General features: G+C 41.1%; 1 protein-coding gene across 1 annotated transcript in view; it reads left to right on the forward strand.

Moving 5' to 3' along the window:
* The first annotated feature begins 430 nt into the window (after positions 1 to 430).
* eif4e3 (eukaryotic translation initiation factor 4E family member 3) overlaps positions 431 to 23,402 on the forward strand; it is a 65,378-nt gene continuing 42,406 nt past the window's right edge. The window contains exon 1 of the mRNA XM_063068390.1: positions 431 to 671. Coding sequence (XP_062924460.1) covers positions 499 to 671 — 173 coding nt within the window. The 5' untranslated portion in view covers positions 431 to 498. The remainder of the gene's footprint in view (positions 672 to 23,402) is intronic.

Here is a 23,402-nt window from a genome sequence, read left to right on the forward strand (position 1 = left end):
TAACTGAGTAAGACCCGTTCTCTCATCCATTTCGGTGAACAAACAGCTTGGAGCTCAGCCTTCAAATGTAAGATGCAGACATTATTTGTGGGCTGCAGCTCCGTGACTTAGGTGGTGCTGATGATGCTGTAAACGAGCTCCATTGTATGAGGCGAAGGGGACTACGTATCTGACTAAATTCAACCGAGAGAGAGGGTTGTTATAACATGATACAGCTTTGTTTGCCTGCAGCTGACAGTCGGACTGGGCCCGTTGGTTTAAACCACCACTTGCCCCAGACGTGAGCGGATGCGTAAAGTCAGCAAGCTTCACCACCCGCGCCCACTGCTGCCTTGGCGAGCAGCGCTCGTCTTCCGCTGCAACCAATCACCGCTCAGCCGGTGTGTGACGCAATTGTGGGTGACGTCAAAGGCCGAGGCAGCAGCTGGCACGCATGCGCCCTCCCACCCCCGCTAGCTCCCGGCTCCCGGTGTCGGAAGCGTCACTTTGTGGCTGAAAATGGCGATCCCCGCCAGTCAGGATTTACGGCAGCAGCTGAAGGATGGTACGGCCGCCTCGGAGGCCGCAGAACAAGAGACCGTTCACCTCGATCAGGGGCACATCGAGGAGCTCAACAGTCATGACAAGTCCGGCGTCCCCCTCAACTCGCCCTGGACCTTTTGGCTGGATAGGTGGGTGGGTGCGCGGGGGACGGCCTGGGCTGTAAACAGAGTTCGGAACTAGCATCAGCCCTCTGCCAAACCTGGACTGGGGGTGAGGGCGTTGGATGGTAGGAGAGGTCGTCAAATGACATGCCTCAGGTTGGGGCCTGGGGGGTATTGCAGGCTGGGACGAAACGGAACGAAGAAATCATAGGACTGTTCTAGGAGTTAACTTGTAGATTAGGCTGGGCAGATGAAGTATGATATTAACTAATCTACCAAAACAAGTAGTGTTGTCGTTTCCACACTTGGTTATATTACTTCAAATAGTCTCAAGCTAAAGTGGCTTTGCTGAACATTCTTCAATGAACGGCAATGTACATTGCATTTCTTGACAATTTCACAGTAAATTTATTATCAAAGTATATACACATCACCATATACATTCTTGAGATTTGTTTTATTGCGACCATACTAGGTAACTCCAAGAATCATCATAGAATCAGTGAAAGACCACACCGAACAGGGCGGACAAACATCCAATATGCAAAAGATAACAAACTGCAAATACAAAAGAAGGAAAAAAATAATAAGTAAATAAACATTAAATATTGCATCCTTGAAAGTGAGTCCATAGGTTGTGGGAACAGTTCAGTGATTGGACAATTGAAGCTGAATGATGTCTTCCCCACTGGTTTGAGGGATAGTAACTGTTCTGAATCTGGTAGTGTGAGGCCTGAGGCTCCTGTACCTTCTTCCTGATGGCAGCGGTGAGAAGAGAGCCTGGCCTGGGTGATGGGGAACCCTGATGATGGGTGCTGTTTTCCTGTGACAACTCACCGGAGAGGAGGGCTTTACCTATAATGGACTGGGCCATATCCACTACTTTTTGTCTGTCTGAGGCATCCGTCGGTCAGAGGGGACCATGGATATTGCGTCCTTAGATACACAAGCCTGGGCAATATGATATGGAGAGCAAGCTGTTCCTCATGTAGCAAGCTCCCCCTCTCCATGCAACTGATGAACTCAAAGGAATGGCGGAGACCGATGCAGTTTGGTTACAGTAGTATCACAGGAGTTGCCAGTCAGCGTTGAACCCAATGTCCGACTGCCTTAGGGACTCCAACTCCAGATTTTTCCCTTAGCGTTTACTCCTGAAGCTCTCCTCATGAGTAGGTATAGAGTTTTCCTTCTAGCTGAGCTGCCAATCACAGCTGATGAGCTGCATCTGCCCGAAGCGACTGGTTTTAAGACACCAGTAACTCGCATTTGCCCCTTCTCCTGTCAGTAGAAACGATTCTGCTGGGCTTAGTAGCTAAGCCACATGTGAAGGCCAGGAGCTGGACCTGGTTGTCAGGCTATTTGACGCACACGCCATTGGGAGAATTTAATAGGTAGTAGGAGTTTGCCACTCTACCACACCTGGCTAAAACAACTTTAAGACAACTTTTTGTAGGATTTTCCATTCAAAGGCATTGGTAATTCCATACCAGGCTGTGATGCAACCAGTTAATATACTCTCCACCACACATCTTTTAGAAGTTTATCGAAGTATTAGATGTTGTACTGAATCTTCACAAACTGCTACAGAGTAGAGGCACCATGTGCTTTCTTCATAATTGCACTTATGTGTTGGGCCCAGGACAAGTCCTCTGAAATGATTACACCGAGGTATTTAAAGTTGCTGACCTTCTCCACCTCTGATCCTCTGAGAAGGACTGGCTTATGGACCTCTAGTTTCCTCCTCCTGATGTCAATAATCTTGTTCTTGCTGACACTGAATAAGAGGTGGTTGCTGTGGCACCACTGAGCCAGATTTTCAATCTCCTTCCTATATCACCACTCTTGATTCAGCTAATGGCAGTGGTGTCATCAGCAAACTTCACTATTGCATTGGAGCTGTGCTTAGTCACACAATGAGGAGTATAAAGGGAGAAGAGCAAGGGGCTAAACACACATGGTGCACCTTTGCAGATGGAGATTGTGGAGGAGATATTGCCAATCCAGACTCACTGGGGTCTGCAAGTGAAGAAATCGAAGATCCAATTGTACAAGGAGGTATTTAGGCCAAGGTCTTGAAGCTTATTAATTAGTTTTAAGGAGATGATAGTATTGAATGCTGAGCTTCAGTTGATAAACAGCATCCTGATGTATGCAACTTTGCTGTCCAGATGTTCCAGGGTTAATTGAAGAACCAATGAAATCACATCTGTAGCGAACCTTGTGTACCAGTAGGCAAATTGGAGTGGTTTCAAGCCTCTTCTCAGGCAGAAGTTGATGTATTTGATCATCAACCTCTCAAAATTCTTCATCACAGTGGATATAAGTGCTATTGGATGATCATCATTGAGGCAGGTTGCCATGTCCTTCTTAGGCACCAGTATGATTGAGGGCTGCTTAAAGCAGGTTGGTACCTCAGACTGCTGAACTGAGAGCTTAAAGATATCAGTGGACAGTCCAGCCAGTTGATCAGCACACGTCTTTAGTACTTGACTAGGTACACCATCTGGGTTGGATGCTTTCTGTGGGTTCACCCTCCTGAAGGATACTGCTACGTCAACCTCAGAGACTGAAATCACAGGGTCATTAGGGGCTGTGGGAGTTTAAGGCTCCTCCATGGTTTAACAGAAGGTGAGTAAAGAAGGCATTGAGCTCAAATGGAAGCCAAGCCCTGGCACTACCATAGCTACTGAATCTTCTACCTTCCACCTGTAAGAAAGTTCAGACTTTTTTTGGTTTGTAGAAATTGAAGTAGGCATGTCAGATAACATTAGAACTTCTATAATAGCACAGTTCAAATAGATATTTGGTAATATGTGAAACAAAGCTAACGTAAAAACAAACAACTAGGAAGTTGAAAGTGGAGTAAAATTAGTTCTGTTTTCACTACTAGGGGATTCTAATGTAGTGTGTATAATTTAAGTTCTGGCTGGAGTTTTTAGATGTTTAATACAATTTTTAGCTTGTTTATTGAGGGATATTTTGGTATCCAATGCCAATTCATAGGAGGGTTCATCAGTGTAATTTCTGTGATGGAAGAATTGTCAAATGAGGAAAGATTGAGTAGATCTTTGCCATTTTTTAAAGAAAGGAGATCTTGTTCAAAGACTCACCAAGGAGGATGTTGAGAGATAATTTCTCATCTAAGCTGAGGGTAGATAGGTTTCAGAAGTGAAACCAGAGCAGGCTTAATGCTATATGGCATACTATTTGTTTGGTGTGTATGTTTTGATTGCACTGATCTAAGAATCCCAAAGTTGAACTACCCCTCCCATCTCTTAGGATGGTCCAGCATTGTATTTTGATGTCTTAATTAAGTCCTGCGTTGAAACTGCTAAAGGTGAACACATGATCCAGATGAACAATTCAGAGCGCCATTGTGGGTGTGCCACGCTTTTGAAAAGTGTATTAAAGCAGGGTCCCAGCTGTCTCCTTGTTTAGATTTCTGGATAACTTGGAGAGTTCTTGTGTTTTGACAAACTTGAGGCCGGCAGTTTTGATGTGCTACATTATACGTTTCTCAGCAAAATTGAAACCCATGGAACAGAAAAGTTGTGGTAGCACAGATAGGAAATTGGCATTAAGACAAAGACAGATTTTAGCAAACAGATTTGCAAGTTAGAAGAAATTGCATAGTGCGTTAGCTCCTGAACATTTGCTAGGGTGGTTCCACTACATTAAGGATTTAGACTTCAGTGTACAGGGCATCTTTCACAGCTTGAAGAACTGGTTGAAGTAAGGTCATAGGCTTCAAGGATGTAGACAGGTTGGTGAAATGGGTAGATGTTATACCCAAAATACTGCAGTCTTCCCAGCTATTTTTAGATCAATTCTAATAATCTTAAGCACTATTGTATGCTCAAAAGAACTTTGTCAAAGTGAAGTGAGAACATAACTTCACTGCCACATGAACAAGTATTTGATGTTGTCTTCCATTGATGCATCAGTGCTATTATCTGGTCAGATACCACTTATTAGTAAGACCTTGCAGCCCGTCATCGGTAGGGCTCAACCATGGATACTGCATCCTAACTGTGTATGTGATAAGCAAGCCAGGGCAGTACAATATGGAGAGCAAGTTGTTGCCCATGCAGAAGCTCCTCTCCGTGCAGCAGATGAATCCAAAGGAACGGCACAGACTGATACAGTTTGGCACCAGCAGCATTGCAGGAGTTGCCAGTTAGTGTTAATCTCAACGTTGGATTTTCTTAGGGACTGCAGCTCCAGATTTTTCCTCAGGGTTACTCCTGAAGCCTTCCCCATGAGTGGCTATAGCCACAAGGCAGTAGAGGTTTGAGAAGATAGTTCACCTTCTCCTGGATAATCTGCTAACCATGACTGATGAGTTCTATCTGCCTGAAGCAACTGGTTTTAAGGCAACAGTAACCCAACTTTGCCTCTGCTCCTGTTGGGCTTAGTAGCTAAGCCGGTCATGAAGGCCAGGAGCTAGACTTGGTTGTCAGAGTCTATTTGAGGTGTGTGCCATTGGGAGCAATTAATAGATGGTGGGAATTTATCCCCACTACCTCCCTTGGCTATGACACCTTAAGGAATCTTTTAGCAAGAACATAAAAGAAAAATTATTGAAGAAGTAATGATGTTCCCTGTGATGTATTGTAGTACAAGCAGTTGCCAGTTTACAACAGAATTACATTCTCAAGAAGTTTCATAACCCAAACCATTTGTAAATTGTAAGTGAACAAAAACAACATGTGGAGAAGGGTCACAAATCCCTGTGACAGGAGAGCAGGCAGGTGTTGGCAGAGTTGCCAGCCAGCCAGTTTAACTCACCCCTGACTGTTGTTGCCCAGGTCGGTGGGATGTGGTTCCTGGAGTGAGGGGAGCGGAGGAGTAATGAGGGCAGACGGAAATGCTCTGTTCTCACTCAGCAGAAGATGACTGCAGACCTGCAATGGCCAGCAAATCTATCCACATCCATTCTACTGATCTCCTAAGCACTTGCTTGTACTGAAAATATTACTCAGGTGTTGGTAAACTAGGGAGGACCTGTGGGCTGTGCATGATAGATTACCCAAAAATGTTATTGAAACATTGTCCATGGTAAATTATTTTATTGTCACATGTAACAAAGTACAATGAAAATCTTGACTATTCATATAGATCAATTAATTGCAGCAGGGCATTGAGGTAGCACGAGGTAAAATTAACAAAATGAATAAGAGGTACAATTACATAGGGCAATATAGATAGACAATAAGGAAGGTGCAGGGTAACAATGAGGTAGATTGAGGTCAACAGACCATTTTATGTTACTGGGGAACCATTCAATAGCCTTATAACAACAAGATGGAAGCTGTCCTTGAGCCTGGTGGTTCAGGCTTTTATAGTTGCTTGAGAAAAGAAAATGTCTGGGATGGGCGATCTTTGATGATGCTGGCTGCTATACCAGCCATCGAAAAACCTAAAGAGTCCACGAAGGGAGGCTGATTTCTGAAATGTGCTGAGTTGTATGTGCCGTTGCCATACCAAGCCATGGTACATTCGAATAGGATGCTTTCTATGGTACGTCAATAAAAATTTGTAAGGGTCAACAGGGACATGCCAAACTGCTTTAGCCTGCTGAGGAAGTAGGTGAACTTTGTTGAATGTGATGTCTGTGTGGTGGACCAGGGAAGGGTATTGCTGATGTTAACTTCCAGGAACTTGAACCTCTCAACCCTCTCAACATAAGCACAGTTAATTTCATTTTTAATTTTACTTAGAGATGTGTTGCAGAATAGGTCCTTTCAGCCCAACGAGCTGCAGCACCCAGCAACCCACCTATTTAACCCTAGCCTAATCACAGGACAATTTTTAATGACAAATTAACCTACTAATTGGTACATCTTTAAAATGTGGGTGGAAACTAGAGCACCCAGAGGAAATCCATGTGTTTTATGGAGAGAATGTGCAAACTCCATACAGATGGCGTTAGAATTGAGGTTCGAACTCAGATGCAGCGAGTTGTAACAGCATCACACTAACCACTACACTACCATGGTGCCTCTAAGTAGTAACCCGTGCACCATCCCCACCACTCACCCCTCTTCCTAAAGTCAATGACCATCTCTTTTGTTTTGGCATTGAGGGAAAGGTAGTTGTCTTGATGCCATGTGACTAGGCTCTGTCTCTTTCCTGTAGCTCATGAGTGTTAGGTAAGAACAAGGCAGCTCTATCCCTGTTATGGCAGCAGATGTGTGGGAAATAGAGAAGATGTGGTTGAGGACAGCATCAGTGGCAGAGGAAGGTAACCCCCATATTTTGAAGAAAGCACACCTCAGATGTTCTGGAATGGAAAGCCTCATTCTGAAAACAGACGCAGCGGAGATAGCGGAACTGAGAAAAGGGGACATGCAGTGGAGACAGAGGAACTGTGAAAAGACCTTTTTTCTGTATCAGCTTTACATTTTGATCATTTGGTCTGTGTGCTAACCTTTAGATGTTTGTCCCTTGTTTTTATTTAATTCAGCTTCACCTGGCAATTAATAGAAGATAGCTTTGCATGAAATAATGGAGCTCATTTAGGCAGTATCAATCTAACTTTATGTTGATCAGGGAGAAAATTGTGGTGGTGCACTATTACCGCAGGTGCACACAAGTTATGGCCAAATAGCACAAACTCATTGCCTGTTGTTTAAGAATAAATTGAACATTGCAGTTTGCCATTTGTAAAATTCCTTCTATGTTCTTTTTGTCAATTCAGTCAGCTCTTTTCACCTAAGCATCACATTTGTATTTAAGTCTTTGCTGGAGTGGGTTTTGTTCCCAAGATCTCCAGCTTTCCCAATTAAAATAGAGACTCCAGTTCAGTTACAAGTATTGTAGATACTGAAGGAACTTTGATTTTACCAGCTCTTAATTTCTTGGTCATTAGATTGCAAATCATTTTAAACCTAGACAATATATCTTGATCCCTTAGTTAAATTTTCCATCTATAGTAAAGGGATCGGATTTCTGTTAGCAATGTTTTCTTTTGATTCCCATTCTCTCTTCTGTAGATGTTCCAGTTGTATTCGTGTACTTGTACCAGCAGGAGTGACTGTAAGTTATTGAGCAGTAACATTCAATTAGCTGTTCACTGGCTACTTAATAGACAACAACAGCCACAATCCATGTTGTCTGGTGAAACTTGGACAGGATAGCCAAGCTTATAATTGGGTTTGGCAGTCCCTCCCCCAAATAGAACGCTAGTATGTGCTGGAAGTGCATGGTAATTCTTAATGTATCACTTAATAATCTAAGATTAGAATGAAATTCCAGCAAGTTTAAGTAGATAATATTTATTGTGCTGCTTCTGCCACGGCATTTTTTTTTAAAGTTTTCAGTTGATTCTTTGTGAAAGCAAATGGAAGATTATAGTTCAAATGTATAATTCTGCAGATGTGTTAGAACAGTGCTAGGAGAAGTAAATCATGTGGATTATTTTAATGAGTCTCCACTCTACAGGTGTGATTTCATGCTGAATGTTACAATTGTTTATAAGAAATTGTGATCTCTGTACAATCAATTAATTTGTGAATGCAAGATTGCAATAGAGATTTCCAGTATGTGGTCTAGTTATAGCATCCAGTAAATTACTTTTGCAGCTAGAACTGGTGTAAATTAAATGATCAAAGATTTACCATGCTATGATAAACTATCTGTAGCAAATGTGAAAACTTTGTGACAATGCTCTCCAGCACTTCAACATTTAAAACAAAGGAAGGACAAGTCGTTGGAACATCACTTACAGTGTAGCCAGCAATCATAGAACGTAATGGTTCTCGTGGAGTTATCATTGACCTGTGTGTTTGCCACTCACCTTCATCAAGGCCAGAAACATTTCTTTGTGAGTCAGTCAGGGGTTACTAACTATATCATCCTCACCTCCCCCTGTACCAGAGCCCTGATCTTCACCTTACCATTTGTGGAGGTATAACCACTGAGCAGATGCCTCCTAGGCTACAGTGGCTACACATACTTGGCAGCAAATATGGTCGTCCCCTATATGCTTAACGACTATTCTGTCTTGGTCTTCACGGTGGGGGACACATCTGATATGCCAAAGAAGGATGTTATGGACGAAATGGGAGGTGAGGACCTTGATAAAATCACTGTCACTAAAGAGATAGTGATGAGAAAACTAAGGGCCTGAAGGTAGATAAGTCCCCTGGTCCTGATGGAATGCATCCCACTGTGCTGAAGGAATTGGCAGAGGTTATAGTAGACGTGTTTGTAATCATTTATCAAAACTCTCTAGACTCTGGGCAGGTCCCAGCGGACTGGAGGACAGCAAATGTCACGCCACTTTTTAAAAAAAGATGTAGGCAAAAGATGGGAAACTATAGGCCAGTTAGCTTAACGTCTGTAGTTGGGAAAATGCTTGAAGCTGTCATTAAGGAAGAAATAGCAAAACTTTTAGAAAGGAGTGGTTTCATTAGACTGACGCAGCATGGATTCAGAAAGGGCAAGTCCTGTTTGACAAACTTACTGGAGTTCTTTGAGGACATAATGAGTGCAGTGGATAGAGGGGAGCAGGTGGATGTCGTATACTTGGATTTCCAGAAGGCATTCGATCAGGTGCTGCACAAGAGACTTATAAATAAGATACAATGCATGGAGTCGGAGGAAGTATATTGGCATGGATAGTGGATTGGTTAACCGATAGGCAGCGAGTTGGTATAAATGGGTGTTTCTCCGGTTGGCAGTCAGTGGTGAGTGGGGTGCCGCAGGGGTCAGTGCTGGGCCCGCAGCTGTTTACCATTTACATTGATGATTTAGAAGGGGGGTCTGAGAGTAGCGTAGCAAAATTTGCTGATGACACTAAACTGAGTGGAAAAGCAAATTGTACAGAGATTGTGGAGAGTCTGCATAGGGATAGGTTAAGTGAGTGGGCCAAGGTCTGGCAGATGGAATACAACGTTGGTAAATGGGAGATCATCCACTTTGGAAGGAATAATAGAAGAGCAGATTATTATTTAAATGGTGAAAGATTGCAGCATGCTATTGTGCAGAGGGACTTGGGAGTGCTTGTGCATGAATCGCAAAAAGTTGGCTTGCAGGTACAACAGGTTATTAAGAAGACAAACGGAATGTTGGCTTTCATTGCTAGAAGGATTGAATTCAAGAGCAGGGAGGTCATGCTGCAACTATACAGGGTACTGGTGAGGCCACACCTGGAGTACTGTGTGCAATTCTGGTCTCCATACTTGAAGAAGGATATACTGGCTTTAGAGGCAGTGCAGAGGAGGTTAAACAGGTTGATTGCAGGGATGAAGGGGTTAACCTATGAGGAGAGATTGAGTCGCCTGGCACTATACTCACTGGAGTTCAGAAGAATTAGCGGGGATCTTGTAGAAACATACAAAATTTTGAAAGGGATAGATATAGAAGTAGGAAAGTTGTTTCCATTGGTAGGTGAGACTAGAACTAGGAGACATTGGCTCGAGATTCAGGGGAGAAGATTTAGGACGGAGATGAGGAGAAACTGTTTTTCCCAGAGAGTGGAGAATCTGTGGAATTCTCTGCCCAGGAAAGCAGTTGAGGCTTCCTCACTAAATATATTTAAGAAACAGTTAGATAGGTTTTTACATAGTAAGGGGATTCAGGGTTATGGGGAAAAGGCAGGTAGATGGAGCTGAGTTTACAGACAGATCAGCCCTGATCTTATTGAATGGCGGGGCAGGCTCGATGGGCTTGATGGCCTACTCCTGCTTTTATTTCTTATGTTCTTATGTTACGGATTGATGTGTCACAATTCCCTCATCTGCCGTGTGCTAAAGTGTACCCTGCTGTTGAATACCACACAGTGGACTCGTGCAAACAACTTCACAGGCTCCCTGTTATCATTTCATATCTGATCATTAATAATACCCCTTGTAGAAAGAGGCAGCTTATGGTTGGCCTCCTCTGTGGTTTAATGTGCTGTATTATATAATCAGGTTAACCGTGCAGTGAAGGATTCCCTAGTCTTTCACATATGTTTATCCCACCTAGTCCCCTTCACTGCCTTCCATGCTGTGGTCACTCCTTCCTCTTGTACTGTTCATTCGCCATCCAGGGGAGTTGTTTCAAGACTATAGACAGTCACCAGATGGATCTGTACAATCATATTTGCTTATACGAAACTCTGCTTGTACCTGGGTAAAGGGCTGTGAGGAATATCCCACACCAAGTCTCAGGATCCAAGCATGTATTCTCCCTTAATGCATTACCCTCTTCCCCTTTCCCACACACCACCATCCCCTCTCCCCTGCTTCTGTATCATATTTAAAGCAGTGACACTCAGGAAAGTTGAGGTTGAGCTGCTGGTCTTGGCCCTCATACAACCAGGTCTCGGTTCCATGTACTGATCCAGGCCCTATGTTTATCCTCCTTAACTACAATATTCCTGGCGTTAAGATAAACACAGTTCACTCCTACCATGCTTAGTCTGCCCCTTGCTGTCCTTTCTTTCAGTCTTATTTGTTATACCATTTTTCTTGCCAACGACCCTCTGCTTGTTGCCCTGCTGCTATGGTTCCCATCCCCCTGCCACTCTAGTTTGAACTCTACCAAGGAACACTGGCAAACCTCCCAGCAATGATACTGGTTCCCCTCCAGTTCAGGTGCAGATTGTCTTGTCTGTGCAGGTCCCATATGCCCTGGAAGAGAGCCCAATGTTCCATAAATCTGAAGCCCTCTCTCCTTCACCAGCTCCTTAATAATGTCTTGAACTGCTCTGTATTTATTTCTCATTTCACTAGCACATGTACAGATACTAACCACAGATTATAATTTACTACCTTACTTAAAATCCTTTTGCAGGACCTCATCCCTATTCCTGTCTTTGTTATTGGTACCAACATGAATCATGATCTCTGGCTCCTCACCTTCCCCTCTCAGAATATCCTGTACTTGCTGCAAGATGTCCATGAATCTGGCACCTGCGAGGCAGCACACCATCCTGGAGTTTCAACTGCAGCCACAGAATGCCTATCTGCATCCTTTACCGTTGTGTCCCCTATCACTGTTGCTCTGCCTGACTGTATCCTTCTCTTCAGAGCCAGAAATGGTGCCATTAATCAGGTTACTAGTGCCAGCCTCCAAAATGTAATTGCACCACCCACCCAACCCCCAACAGTATTCAAAGGGGTGGGTATGCTTGTCACTGAGGGGAATCCTGCATTATCTGCTGACACTCCTTACTTCACTTGTCTCATCCCTCCTGCATCTGAAGTGTGACCACATCACTCATCTGCAATCTCCTCAACTTCATGGATGATCCTGAGTACATCCAACTACACCTCCATTTCCTTGACCTAGTTTGGCAAGAGCTGCCGCTGGGTGTACTTCCCTCAGATGTGGTCATTGGGGAGAACAAATGACTTTCTGACCTCCAGCACTTCCATGCCCCAACTGCCGTTTTGTCAACAGCCATCAAATATCATAGATCAGCAGGAAAATCTTAGCTCTACTCAACTGTGCCTCCTCAGCAAAGTCTCTTAGCTCCTTACTCACTATTTCAATAGGCTTTCTGCTCTACACAAACAAGAGAAAATCTGCAGATGCTGGAAATCAAAGTAATATACCCAGAATACTGGAAAAACTCAGCAGGCCAGGCTGCATCTATGGAAAAGAGAAAAACAGTCGTCATCTTGGGCCGAGATCTTTCAGCAGGACTGATGGAGGATCTTTTCCTGAAACATCAACTGTTTACTCTTTTCCATAGATGCTACCCGGCCTGCTGAGTTCCTCCAGCATGTTGTGTGTATTACTGTACTCTGTACTGTCTTCCTTTTATTTTCTGAGTTGCCACACACTTTCCCAATCTGAAACAACTTTTTAAAGCTGTTGACTCCTCCCCTCAGCTTGTTTTTGCAGGTGCAGCTTCCAAAGAGGCAATAATTTCTTTCAGGACCTTTCATCAGTTGGAACATCTTAGTGCTCTTTACCTAACCTCATGATGGGCGCTATGCCACACTGATTGCATTGATTCAAGAAGGTAGCTAGACACTTAAATCCAGAGAACATCTTTCACCATCAAATCAAGTCCGTAATTAAATCAATGTTTTTTCTTTTTTTATATAAAGAGAACAAAAGGAAGTATTAGAAAATGTATACCTGTTTGGGACCTACTGGTAAATCGTATGCATAATGTCCACATTTGGGAACTGTCTAAGCAAAACAATTCAACTCATGAGCCTGCCTGAACTTTGTGCTCTGCAGCAATGTGATAGCATGCATGCGTGACTTTGAAACAAGAATCTACAAAGATCTACTAACCTTTTAGGGTGGTGCTGTCTCCCCTTTCTGATGCTGGTTGTTATTGACTTTTACTCCTTGGAGGTCCTTCCTATTCAGCATCAAATAGTCCATATTGAAGGATTCTCAAGCAAAACAAATATGAAGTAGAAGCCACCATTTTTAGCTAACATATTAAGCTTGATGATTGGAGAATAGAAAATGTTAAATCTTGGTCAAAGAGAATTGCAAGGTTAAATGAGCAACCATGATAAACTCAAGATTCTGTAGATGCTGGAAATGCAGATCAACACACACAAAATACTGGAGGAACTCAGCAGGTTAGGCAGCATTTTGTGGAAAGGAATAAAGAGTTTAATATTTTGGGCCAAAACCCTTCATGAACTACTTTTAACCCAAGTGGAACCCAAGCAGATACAATTAGGTGTTTGGGGGATGGGTTGGTTTAACTGGAGGAACCTAATTTAAAGGGATGCTACCAAGGAAATAAAGGCAGATTGCATTTGGCAAGTCAGAATATTTGACAAGATTGAGGAAGTTAATGTTCTAGATGGTACATATGTATTTTCAGAAGCCATTTAATAAATCCCATAGAATATCAAATGATAACCAATGAGAGGGAACTTGATGACAGTGAGGACAATATGAGTGAGGTTGATGTTCTGGAGCATGTTGATATTAAGGGAGAGGAGGTGTTTGAGTTGTTAAAATACATTAGGACGGATAAGTCCCCAGGGCCTGATGAAATATTCCCCAGGCTGCTCCACGAGGCGAGGGAAGAGATTGCTGAGCCTCTGGCTAGGATCTTTATGTCCTCGTTGTCCACGGGAATGGTACCGGAGGATTGGAGGGAGGTGAATGTTGCCCCTTGTTCAAAAAAGGTAGTAGGGATAGTCCGGGTAATTATAGACCAGTGAGCCTTACGTCTGTGGTGGGAAAGCTGTTGGAAAAGATTCTTAGAGATAGGATCTGTGGGCATTTAGAGAATCGTGGTCTGATCAGGGACAGTCAGCATGGCTTTGTGAAGGGCAGAGCTTGTGTAACAAGCCTGATAGAGTTCTTTGAGGTGGTGACCAGGCATATAGATGAGGGTAGTGCAGTGGATGTGATCTATATGGATATTAGTAAGGCATTTGACAAGGTTCCACACGGTAGGCTTATTCAGAAAGTCAGAAGGCATAGGATCCAGGGAAGTTTGGCCAGGTGGATACAGAATTGGCTTGTCTACAGAAGGCAGAGGGTCGTGGTGGAGGGAGTACATTCAGATTGGAGAGTTCTGACTAGTGGTGTCCCACAAGGATCTGTTCTGGGACCTCTACTTTTCGTGATTTTCATTAACAACCTGGATGTGGGGGTAGAAGGGGGTGGTTGGCAAGTTTGCAGACGGCACAGAGGTTGGTGGTAGTGTAGATAGTGTAGAGGATTGTCGAAGATTGCAGAGGGGCATTGATAGGAGGCAGAAGTAGGCTGAGAAGTGGCAGATGGAGTTCAAGCCAGAGAAGTGTGAGGTGGTACACTTTGGAAGGACAAACTCCAAGGCAGAGTACAAAGTAAATGGCAGGATACTTGGTAGAGTGGAGGAGCAGAGGGATCTGGGGGTACATGTCCACAGATCCCTGAAAGTTGCCTCACAGGTAGATAGGGTAGTTAAGAAAGCTTATGGGGTGTTAGCTTTCATAAGTTGAGGGATAGAGTTTAAGAGTCGCAATGTAATGATGCAGCTCTATAAAACTCTGGTTATGCCACACTTGGAGTACTGTGTCCAGTTCTGGTCACCTCACTATAGGAAGGATGTGGAAGCATTGGAAAGGTTACAGAGGAGATTTACCAGGATGCTGCCTGGTTTAGAGAGTATGGATTATGATCAGAGATTAAGGGAGCTAGGGCTTTACTCTTTGGAGAGAAGGAGGATGAGAGGAGACATGATAGAGGTATACAAGATATTAAGAGGAATAGATAGAGTGGATAGCCAGTGCCTCTTCCCTAGGGTACCACTGCTCAATACAAGAGGACGTGGCTTTTAGGTAAGGGGTGGGAAGTTCAAGGGGGATATTAGAAGAAGGTTTTTTACTCAGAGTGGTTGGTGTGTGGAATGCACTGCCTGAGTCAGTGGTGGAGGCAGATACACTTGTGAAATTTGAGAGACTACTAGACAGGTATACGGAGGAATTTAAGGTAGGGTGTTATATGGGAGGGAGGGTTTGAGGGTCGGCACAACATTGTGGGCCGGAGGGCCTGTACTGTGCTGTACTATTCTATGTTCTATAATGAAACTGGATAAGAACTATGAATGGCAAGAAGTAGAATAGTGAAGAAAGACACATTCCTATTCCTTCAGAAGTCAGTGTTGGGACCATTTCTATTTATGATTATGTATTTAATAACATAGATGTACATGTGCTTGGCAAAACTTCTTTATAGATAATACTAAACATGGATGTATGATAAACAATGTGGAGGGTTGCAGCAGAATTACAAGGTGTACTATATTGGGGAAATATGATGCGCTTTGTTGGGAAGACAAAACATGCTACCATATTAAATTCTAAAGGGGATGGAGAAAAATTGGCCTGAAAGAGAGGGTGGGAAGCACCAGGAAACAGAAATTTCCCTGAAAGATTCAAAGAATGACACCGCTCAGCATTGAGATATATCTGTGAATTTGAGGATTGAATTGCTGGTCAATGTACAGCTGTCTCCCTGTGGGAGAGAACATGGGAATGAGAAACACAACATCTCACTGAGATTGAGATACCAGTTGAGAGCACATATAACCTCTATGGAATGACTTGTGTTTCTGAGACATTGAGTAAACATGTCACAAAGGTTACAGTTATAAGACACCATTAGTGTCGTGGTAACATTGTATTTAAATATTTGAGCTGGCAGACAAATTGAGGAAGAAGTTAATAAAGCATGACTTTCAGCCCTTCATAAACAGATATAAAAGAAAGAAAACCAGGAAATTATGTGAATAAACACTAGTTAGGCCACAACCATAATATTGTTTTCAGATTCTGATCATTCCACTTTAGGAAGGATATAAAGTTCGTAGAAGAGCATGGGGAGAATTTCCTGGTTTGATTCCAAGAATACAGTTGAGAGGAGATTTGATAGTTGCATACAAAATCTTGATTGAATGTGATGATAAATAAAATCTGTTCCCAATAGTGGAGGGTTCAAGGATCAAAGGAAACTAATTTACAGTGCTTAACATAAAGAGTCAGAAGCTGCATGAAGGAAAAAAGTAGCAACAATTAGTTGTGATCCAGAACATGTTCAAAAGTGTGAATTAATTTGTGGTTTTCAAAGGAATATTGAACAATGCATAGTGTTATACAGAGGGGCGAGAATAGGATATTTTAACCAGTTTTTATGTTATGTAAAATAAAGATTGAAATGTACATGCTTTCAGCTTTCTTAAAACATTTTGGAAGTTTACAACATTAAAATTAACCTCATTTTAAAATATTTGAACAGAAAACGCTAGAAAAACTAAACAGTCAGGCAGCACCTGTAAAAAGAGAAATAGTCAACATTTCAGGTCTGCAACCCTAGCAATTAAATCATCTTGTCATATCCTATCAGGCATTCCTATTTTTCTATACATATCTCCCCATTTTCTATACTGCTAAAACAAGTATCTTTTTATCAGTTCTAATAAAGAGTCACTGACCGGAAATGTGTTTCCCAGTGTTCAGTTTGGGATCTCGTACTAAAATATCTAGCTAGAGCATACGAAGCAGTTTCCATATCTTTCAAAGCATGTTTGAGGCTAATTTTTGGCTTTAATTTGACATGGTGAAATGAGCAAACATGAACTATTGAGTTTGATGCGAAAAATACTGACATGCTATGTTTTAGGATAATGCTGGAATCTTTGACTTTTTTAATGCAATGAGGTTTGTTATCTTCTTTTAAGCTAGTAAAAGATAAATATATGCAATAATTTAAGCAGAAGTCAATGGTATTGATTAATGACTGAATAAAATATTCCCTGGGTGGCACCAAATTATTTTGTTCCAGTACACTGATCACTTGAATCAAATGAATCACTTCCATTTCCTTGATTCCACACACTTTTAGCAGAGTTCTGGGGAAGGAAAATTTGGAAAGTTAAAGCAAAAGGACAAACAATCAATTTGCTGGAAAAACACATTGGGTCAAGCCGCATCTAAAGGAGGAAAAGAATTGTCGACATTTTGGGTGAAAACATTGCATCAGAACAAATGATACATTTTTCAGGTTTTGTCAGATTTGCAAATTGCTCCTACTTTGAGATCAAAATAATTAGTAAGAAATACAAAACTGCAAGGACAAAGTGCTGGTGTGGAGGGAAGGGGAGATGGATAATGATACTCAATGTCTTTCAGAAAAGGGCTGTGCATGCATACACTTCAAGAGGTACCTCCAACTGAAGTGGAAAACTGGTAAAAAGGGACATGGAAATTAATCCTTTCTAATTGTGTGGATGTGACATGACATGGACTTGATTGCAAACTGACCGTGATTGAGTTTTAAATACAATTTTTGGAAAAATTAAGGGTGCTCTGAGGACAACGTAGTAATTCGTCTATTATATATAGATATGATTGGGCAAAACATGACAAAGTTTAGTTTGAGGTTTTGCATTCTAGCCAGAGAAATCAAAAGGAAATCACTGAGAATGAGTGAAGTTCAGAGAGAAGTAGGTATTCCTGCCTGCGAATCACAAAAAGGTTAGAAGGTAGATCCAACAAATAGACAAGAAGGGAAATAACGTGCATATTGGCCTTTATTAAGAAGGGATTGGAGCGTAAGAATATGGAGGTTTTGTTACAGTTGTTTGGGATGCTAGTGGTGCCACACCTGGAAAATGGGTATAATTTTGGCCCTATTAACTTTATTTTAGAAAGGATTTGGCTAATTCCAGTAGTGAGATGGTTGTACAGCCAAGAGCAGCTAGAACAGAGAGGTTGGTTTGGGTCTGTGTTTCTTGGAAATTATGTTTTCACTAGTGGTAAAGCCATGAACAAGGCACATGACAACAAAATAAGGAGGTGGGAGTTTAAAACTGAGGGTCATAAAAATTTCTGAAGATAGTGAATCCCTGTAATTTCTGGCCCCCAAGAGCAGCAGTGTCCTGATTTATTATACATTATTTAAGGTAAATATGGTTAAGTATTTGAAAGGTCAAGGAATTGAATGTTATGAAGAACTAGCACAGCAGAGAAGTTATAGATCAGCCATGATCAGATTGAATAGAAGAGTTGGTTTGAAGGGCCTGATGACGTACTGCTATTAATTTCTTGTGGTCTGGTGTTATAAAAAGTGAAAAGGAGGCAGGTAAGCCCTGCTATTACAGAATGGAAGAAAAGTAATAGGTAAGATCTTGGCTCAGGAGAAAAAAAGAGACAAACTGGGGTGAACCTAACAAAAACCAGGGGCAGAAAACAATGGCAGTTGTAGAGCATAGTGCGTTTGGAAATTATGCATGTATGTAACAGAGGGAAAGGGCTGTGCAACACTTATCCAAAATTCCAAAATCCAAAAACTTCCAAAATCCCAAAAATTTTGAGCGCTGACATGACATCACCGATAGAAAATTCCACAAGATGCTGGGAAGGTTCCCAGGTGATGCCCAGGTCTCTGCGCATCAGACAGTTCTGAGAAGTGACTTTACCTACTATGTAAAGAATAGAAGTTAATGAAAAAATAGAAAAACACTGCATAAAGTGAAAAGTGAAGATATTGATCATGTGTCATCATTGTTAGAGTGATCATATGCCACTTAACCGCTTAATGTTATACTGAACATGAAACAAGCAAGACTGAGGGTACTGGTGAATATTCAGCGGGGGGGGTTACAAAATTTTTTTTAAAGACACTGGATTAAATTTTTAAAGCATCTGCTGATCATGAAAATCTAGCAACGGAACAAGTCTATGACGCTGATTGTTTTTATACCTTACATAAAATCTAAGAAAAAGTAAAATACAAATACCGTACACTGTAACCTTTTAATCAAAATATGGCATCATAGGTGGAGACTGAAATCCTGCTGTTCTTTGTTGTTATTTAGCAGCTGATTCTTCCAATGGTGCTGTGCTGCTTTTGTTACCCTGCACACATTATATTTTCATTATATTAATGGTATGTAACAATTTTTACTGTTAGGTACATATGTGTGATGAACAAGTGTAAGACAAAGACTGCTTACTGGCAGCACATAAATTCAGAGTCAGAAATGATGTCAATCCCAGGCTATCTCACTATATATTCCAAAATCCCCAAAAAATGTAAAATCCAAAACACTTCCAGCCCCAAGCATTTTGGATAAGGGGTATTCAACCTGTACAGTGGAGATAGGAATGATTGACATCTAGGCTTGTGGAACAAAATTAGCAGCAATAATGTGAAGGATGAACTTAGGGAACGTATAAGAGATTTGTTTTCCATTTGAGTGTGTTGAGCAATCAGTGAGTTACTGGCTGTTTTAGCTCTCCTTGTGTGTTATGAGAAAGGGTTAATTGATGACTAAGGGAACAATTGGTTGTGATTTAATTCCTTTGGAAAGTGGAGTCTTGAATCTCAATATGGTAGACTGGGAAACTACAGGAAAATATACAATAGTGACCATATGATGGCTAGCATTTAAAGGATATATAGATTATTTTTTTAATTTTATCTCTTAAGAGGGGGTCTAACTGTGACTAACAATGTAATGTTAAAAATAGAATTAGGTCAAAGGAAAATATAATGTCACTAAAAAGACAGTAAGAGTAAAGATTAGAAATATTTCAATCAAATTAGAAACAATCAGAAAACAGAAAACCTACAGCACACTACAGGACCTTTGGCCCACAATACTGTGCCGACCATGTACTTACTTTACAAACTACCTGGGGTTACCCATAGCTGTCTATTTTTCTAAACTCCATGTACCTATCCAGGAACCTCTTAAAAGACCCAATTGGATCCGCCTCCACCACCCTCGCCCAGCAGCCCATTCCATGCACTCACCACTCTGCTTAAAAAAAAAGCACAACTTAGTCTTACACGAGGAATTCTGCAGATGCTGGAAATTCAAGCAACACACATCACCAGCAACTTTGACGTGTGTTGCAACAACTTACCCCTGACATCTGCTCTGTACCAAGCACCTTAAAACTGTGTCCTCTTGTGTTAGCCATTTCAGCCCTGAGGAAAAAAACCTACGACTATCCACACAATCAATGCCTCAATTTTCAGCAAGTAAAAGACCAAGGCAAATATTGGGGATAACATAGTATGACTGTATGTTTTGAGAATTGGTTAACAGATAAAAAACAGAGAATAAGATAATTTTGGTTTATGAGGCTGTGATTCACGGAGAACTCTAAGGATGGTGTTGCAGCTGTAGCTGTTCAGACTATCCAAAGAATTGGATGAGGGAATCAAATGAAATAAGTCCATGTTTGTTATTGATACAAACAGATTACTGTGCTATGAGGTTGCAGAGAGGCTTCAGGGAGACAGTTAAGAAAATAAGCAAACAAAATGCAGATGGTATATAGAAAAATGTGATGAAATCAACTTTGAGTGAACTACAGAAGCGTAGTGTATTGTGACAGATTGGTATTCAAAGCGATATGGATGTTTATGCACAAAATCACTGAAAGTTAATCAGTCTGCTGGAGTTGAGTAGCATCTGTAGGGGAAGGGTGGAGCATTAGTTAAAAGCCTGCAGTCTCTGTTGCTCCAGATTCCGGCATCTGCAGTCCCTTGTGTTTTAATTTAAAGTTTGCATTCACATACAATTGTAGTTAAGCAAATTAAATGTTGAGATCTTGCCAGAAGATTTTAATACAAAAGTACTGATGTCATCTTCCTGTTATATAAGCTGTACTGGGAATGTTGTGCTGCAACTCTATTTCCTTGGACAAATACTTGTGATTAGATAACCAAGATTCACCAAGTTGTTTCCTGGATTGGCAGGTTTGTTATACGAGTAGACTAAGCCTGTACACTTGAGTCTAGATGAATTAAAAGCATATCTTACTGAAATGCACAAAATTCTTATGGGGCTTGATAGAACAGTTTCAAATATGTCTTCTCTGGAGGTTGTGTTTAGAAACATGGTCACGGCCTCAATATTAGGGGATGACCATTAAAAAGAAATGTCTTTACTTAGTGGTAACAAATCTTTGGAATTCTTTACCTTGGTTGTATTTGAGGTTCTCGCTGAGAATCTTCAAAACTTGAGTTCAGAAGATTTTTTTAAAAAGAGAATCAAGGGACATTCTGGAAAATGGCATGAGGTTATAAAAAGTCAACTGTTATCTTGGTTGTCGTAGCCGGCGTGAAGGTGCCAACTAATCTACTCTTATGTCTTGTGTTCTTATGATTTCCAATTTGTTTATGCTCTTAACTGAATAATCAAGAAAGCTTTGGAGTGCTTTCCTAAATTTTGGAGAAGTAATATAATATTCTGCTATGCCATTTTCCAAATCATCAAAGAGTAGTGGGCATTTCTATTGCTCGATTTAAAATGCAGTTCCTTTTATTTTAAAAGAAAATGAGATCCTACATAATTTAGGAGTACATCTTCTGCTTTGGCCAAAGTAGATGGGATGTTGCAACCCCTTCTTCTTCTAGCAAATGCAATTTCCTTAGCTAGTGTCTAATATTACCAAATCCTAATTAGCCCAGTGCCTGGTAAGGTCTATTTTCAGGCTTATTAGCAGTCTGAGAATTTAAATTATACATTTGGAATTCCATATGATAAATTATGTCAAATAGAATGTTAATTTTGCTTATTCCTGATGTTTTTTTACATATCATTATCTCAAGTGCACAGGGTTTTCAAAAGTTATTTTTTTTCCCTTAAAGGTTTCATATTTTCTATGTATCCCAATTCTTGTGCTCTGTAAAATACTTAAGTTTAAATTGATTTAGTGCTTTTATTTCACACTTTTCTGTCTGAAATAATCAGTGTAGTTAATAACTCGGACAGTATCACTGGACATGACAGATTTCTTTCGCTTGCAAATCATGTTACAAAATAGGTGCTTCATGCCCCAGATGTTGCATAAGTTTCATGGAAATTTATGCAACTTTCTTTAAGGTCAGTGTGTCTCTTTGTTACCAACTGGAAATGCATGATTTGTGAACTCCTGCAAAATTTAATTATAACATTTAGTTTAACAGGGTCTGATTTGCAATACTCGCTGGGGTAATAAAATGTGACATCGATTAAATGCTGCTTATGGCTGTATCACAGCATTATAACTAAAGTACTCGGGCACCTTGCGAATGTGAGTTGAATCCGATCCAAAATCATGAGATTGTTTTTCATTCTTAATCCAAACAATTCCCCCACCAATCCCCATTTGCATCATAAGGCAAGTATGCATTATTAATAGGAATTAGAATAGAAATCTCTGATCTGATATTCTGCCTAGTTATCGTGATAATCTTGCAGGCATGAGACAAATACAGCTGCAAGAGAAAGTTTGTGAACTCTTTGCAATTACCAGTTTTTCTGCATTAATTACTCATAAAATGTGGTCTGATCTTCATCTAATTCACAATAATAGACAAGCGCAATCTGCCTAAATTAATAACGCACAAACAATTGTACTTTTCGTGTCTTTATTGAACACACTGTTTAAGTATTCACAGTCCAGGCTGGAAAAAGCACGTGAACTCTTCTACTTAATAACTGGTAGAACCTCCTTTAGCAGCAGTAACTTCCACCAAGCATTTCCTGTAGCTGCTGATTAGACATGTACAATGGCAAGGATGAATTTTACACCATTCTTCCATACAAAACTGTTTCAGTTCATCAATATTTCCGAGATACCTTGTATGGACAGCTGTCTTCAGGTTGTGCCACAGCATTTCAATTGGGTAAAGGTTTGGAATCTGACTTGGCCATTTCAAAACACAAATTTTCTTCTTTTTAACCCACTCTGTTGATTTACTCTTGTGTTTCGGATCATGGTCTTGTTGCATCATCCAACTTCTATTAAGCTTCAGGTGACAGAGTAGTACCCTGACATTCTCCTGTAGAATGTCTTGATACAATTTTGAATTCATTGTTCCTCTGCAATTGTAAGGTGTCCAGGCCCAAGCCTTTCCACTATGTTTCACAGTTGGGATGAGGTTTTGGTGTTGGTGTGCAGTGCCCTTTTTCCTCCAAACATAGCGGTGTGTATTTCTGTCAAAAAGTTTCACTTCTGTCTCATCTGTCTGGAGAACATCGTCCCAGAAGCATTGTAGAACATCCAGGTGGTCTTTTGCAAACTTGATGTGCAGCATTTTTTTTTTGGAGAGCAGTGGATCCCTCTCTGTGGTGTCTTTCCATGAACACCATTCTTGTTCAGTGTTTTTCTTATAGTGGACACATGAACAGAGACTTCAGCAAGTTCCAGAGATTTCTGCAGGTGTTTTGCTGTTATTCTTGAGTTCTTTTTTACCTCCTTCAGTATTGCACATTGTGCTCTTGGTGTGATCTTTACAGAACGCCCACTCCCAAGAAGAGTAGCAACTGTACTGAATTTCCTTCATTTGTGAACA

The sequence above is a fragment of the Mobula hypostoma genome, chromosome 15 (assembly GCF_963921235.1).
Source record: "Mobula hypostoma chromosome 15, sMobHyp1.1, whole genome shotgun sequence".
In the NCBI taxonomy this organism is placed as follows: domain Eukaryota; kingdom Metazoa; phylum Chordata; class Chondrichthyes; order Myliobatiformes; family Myliobatidae; genus Mobula; species Mobula hypostoma.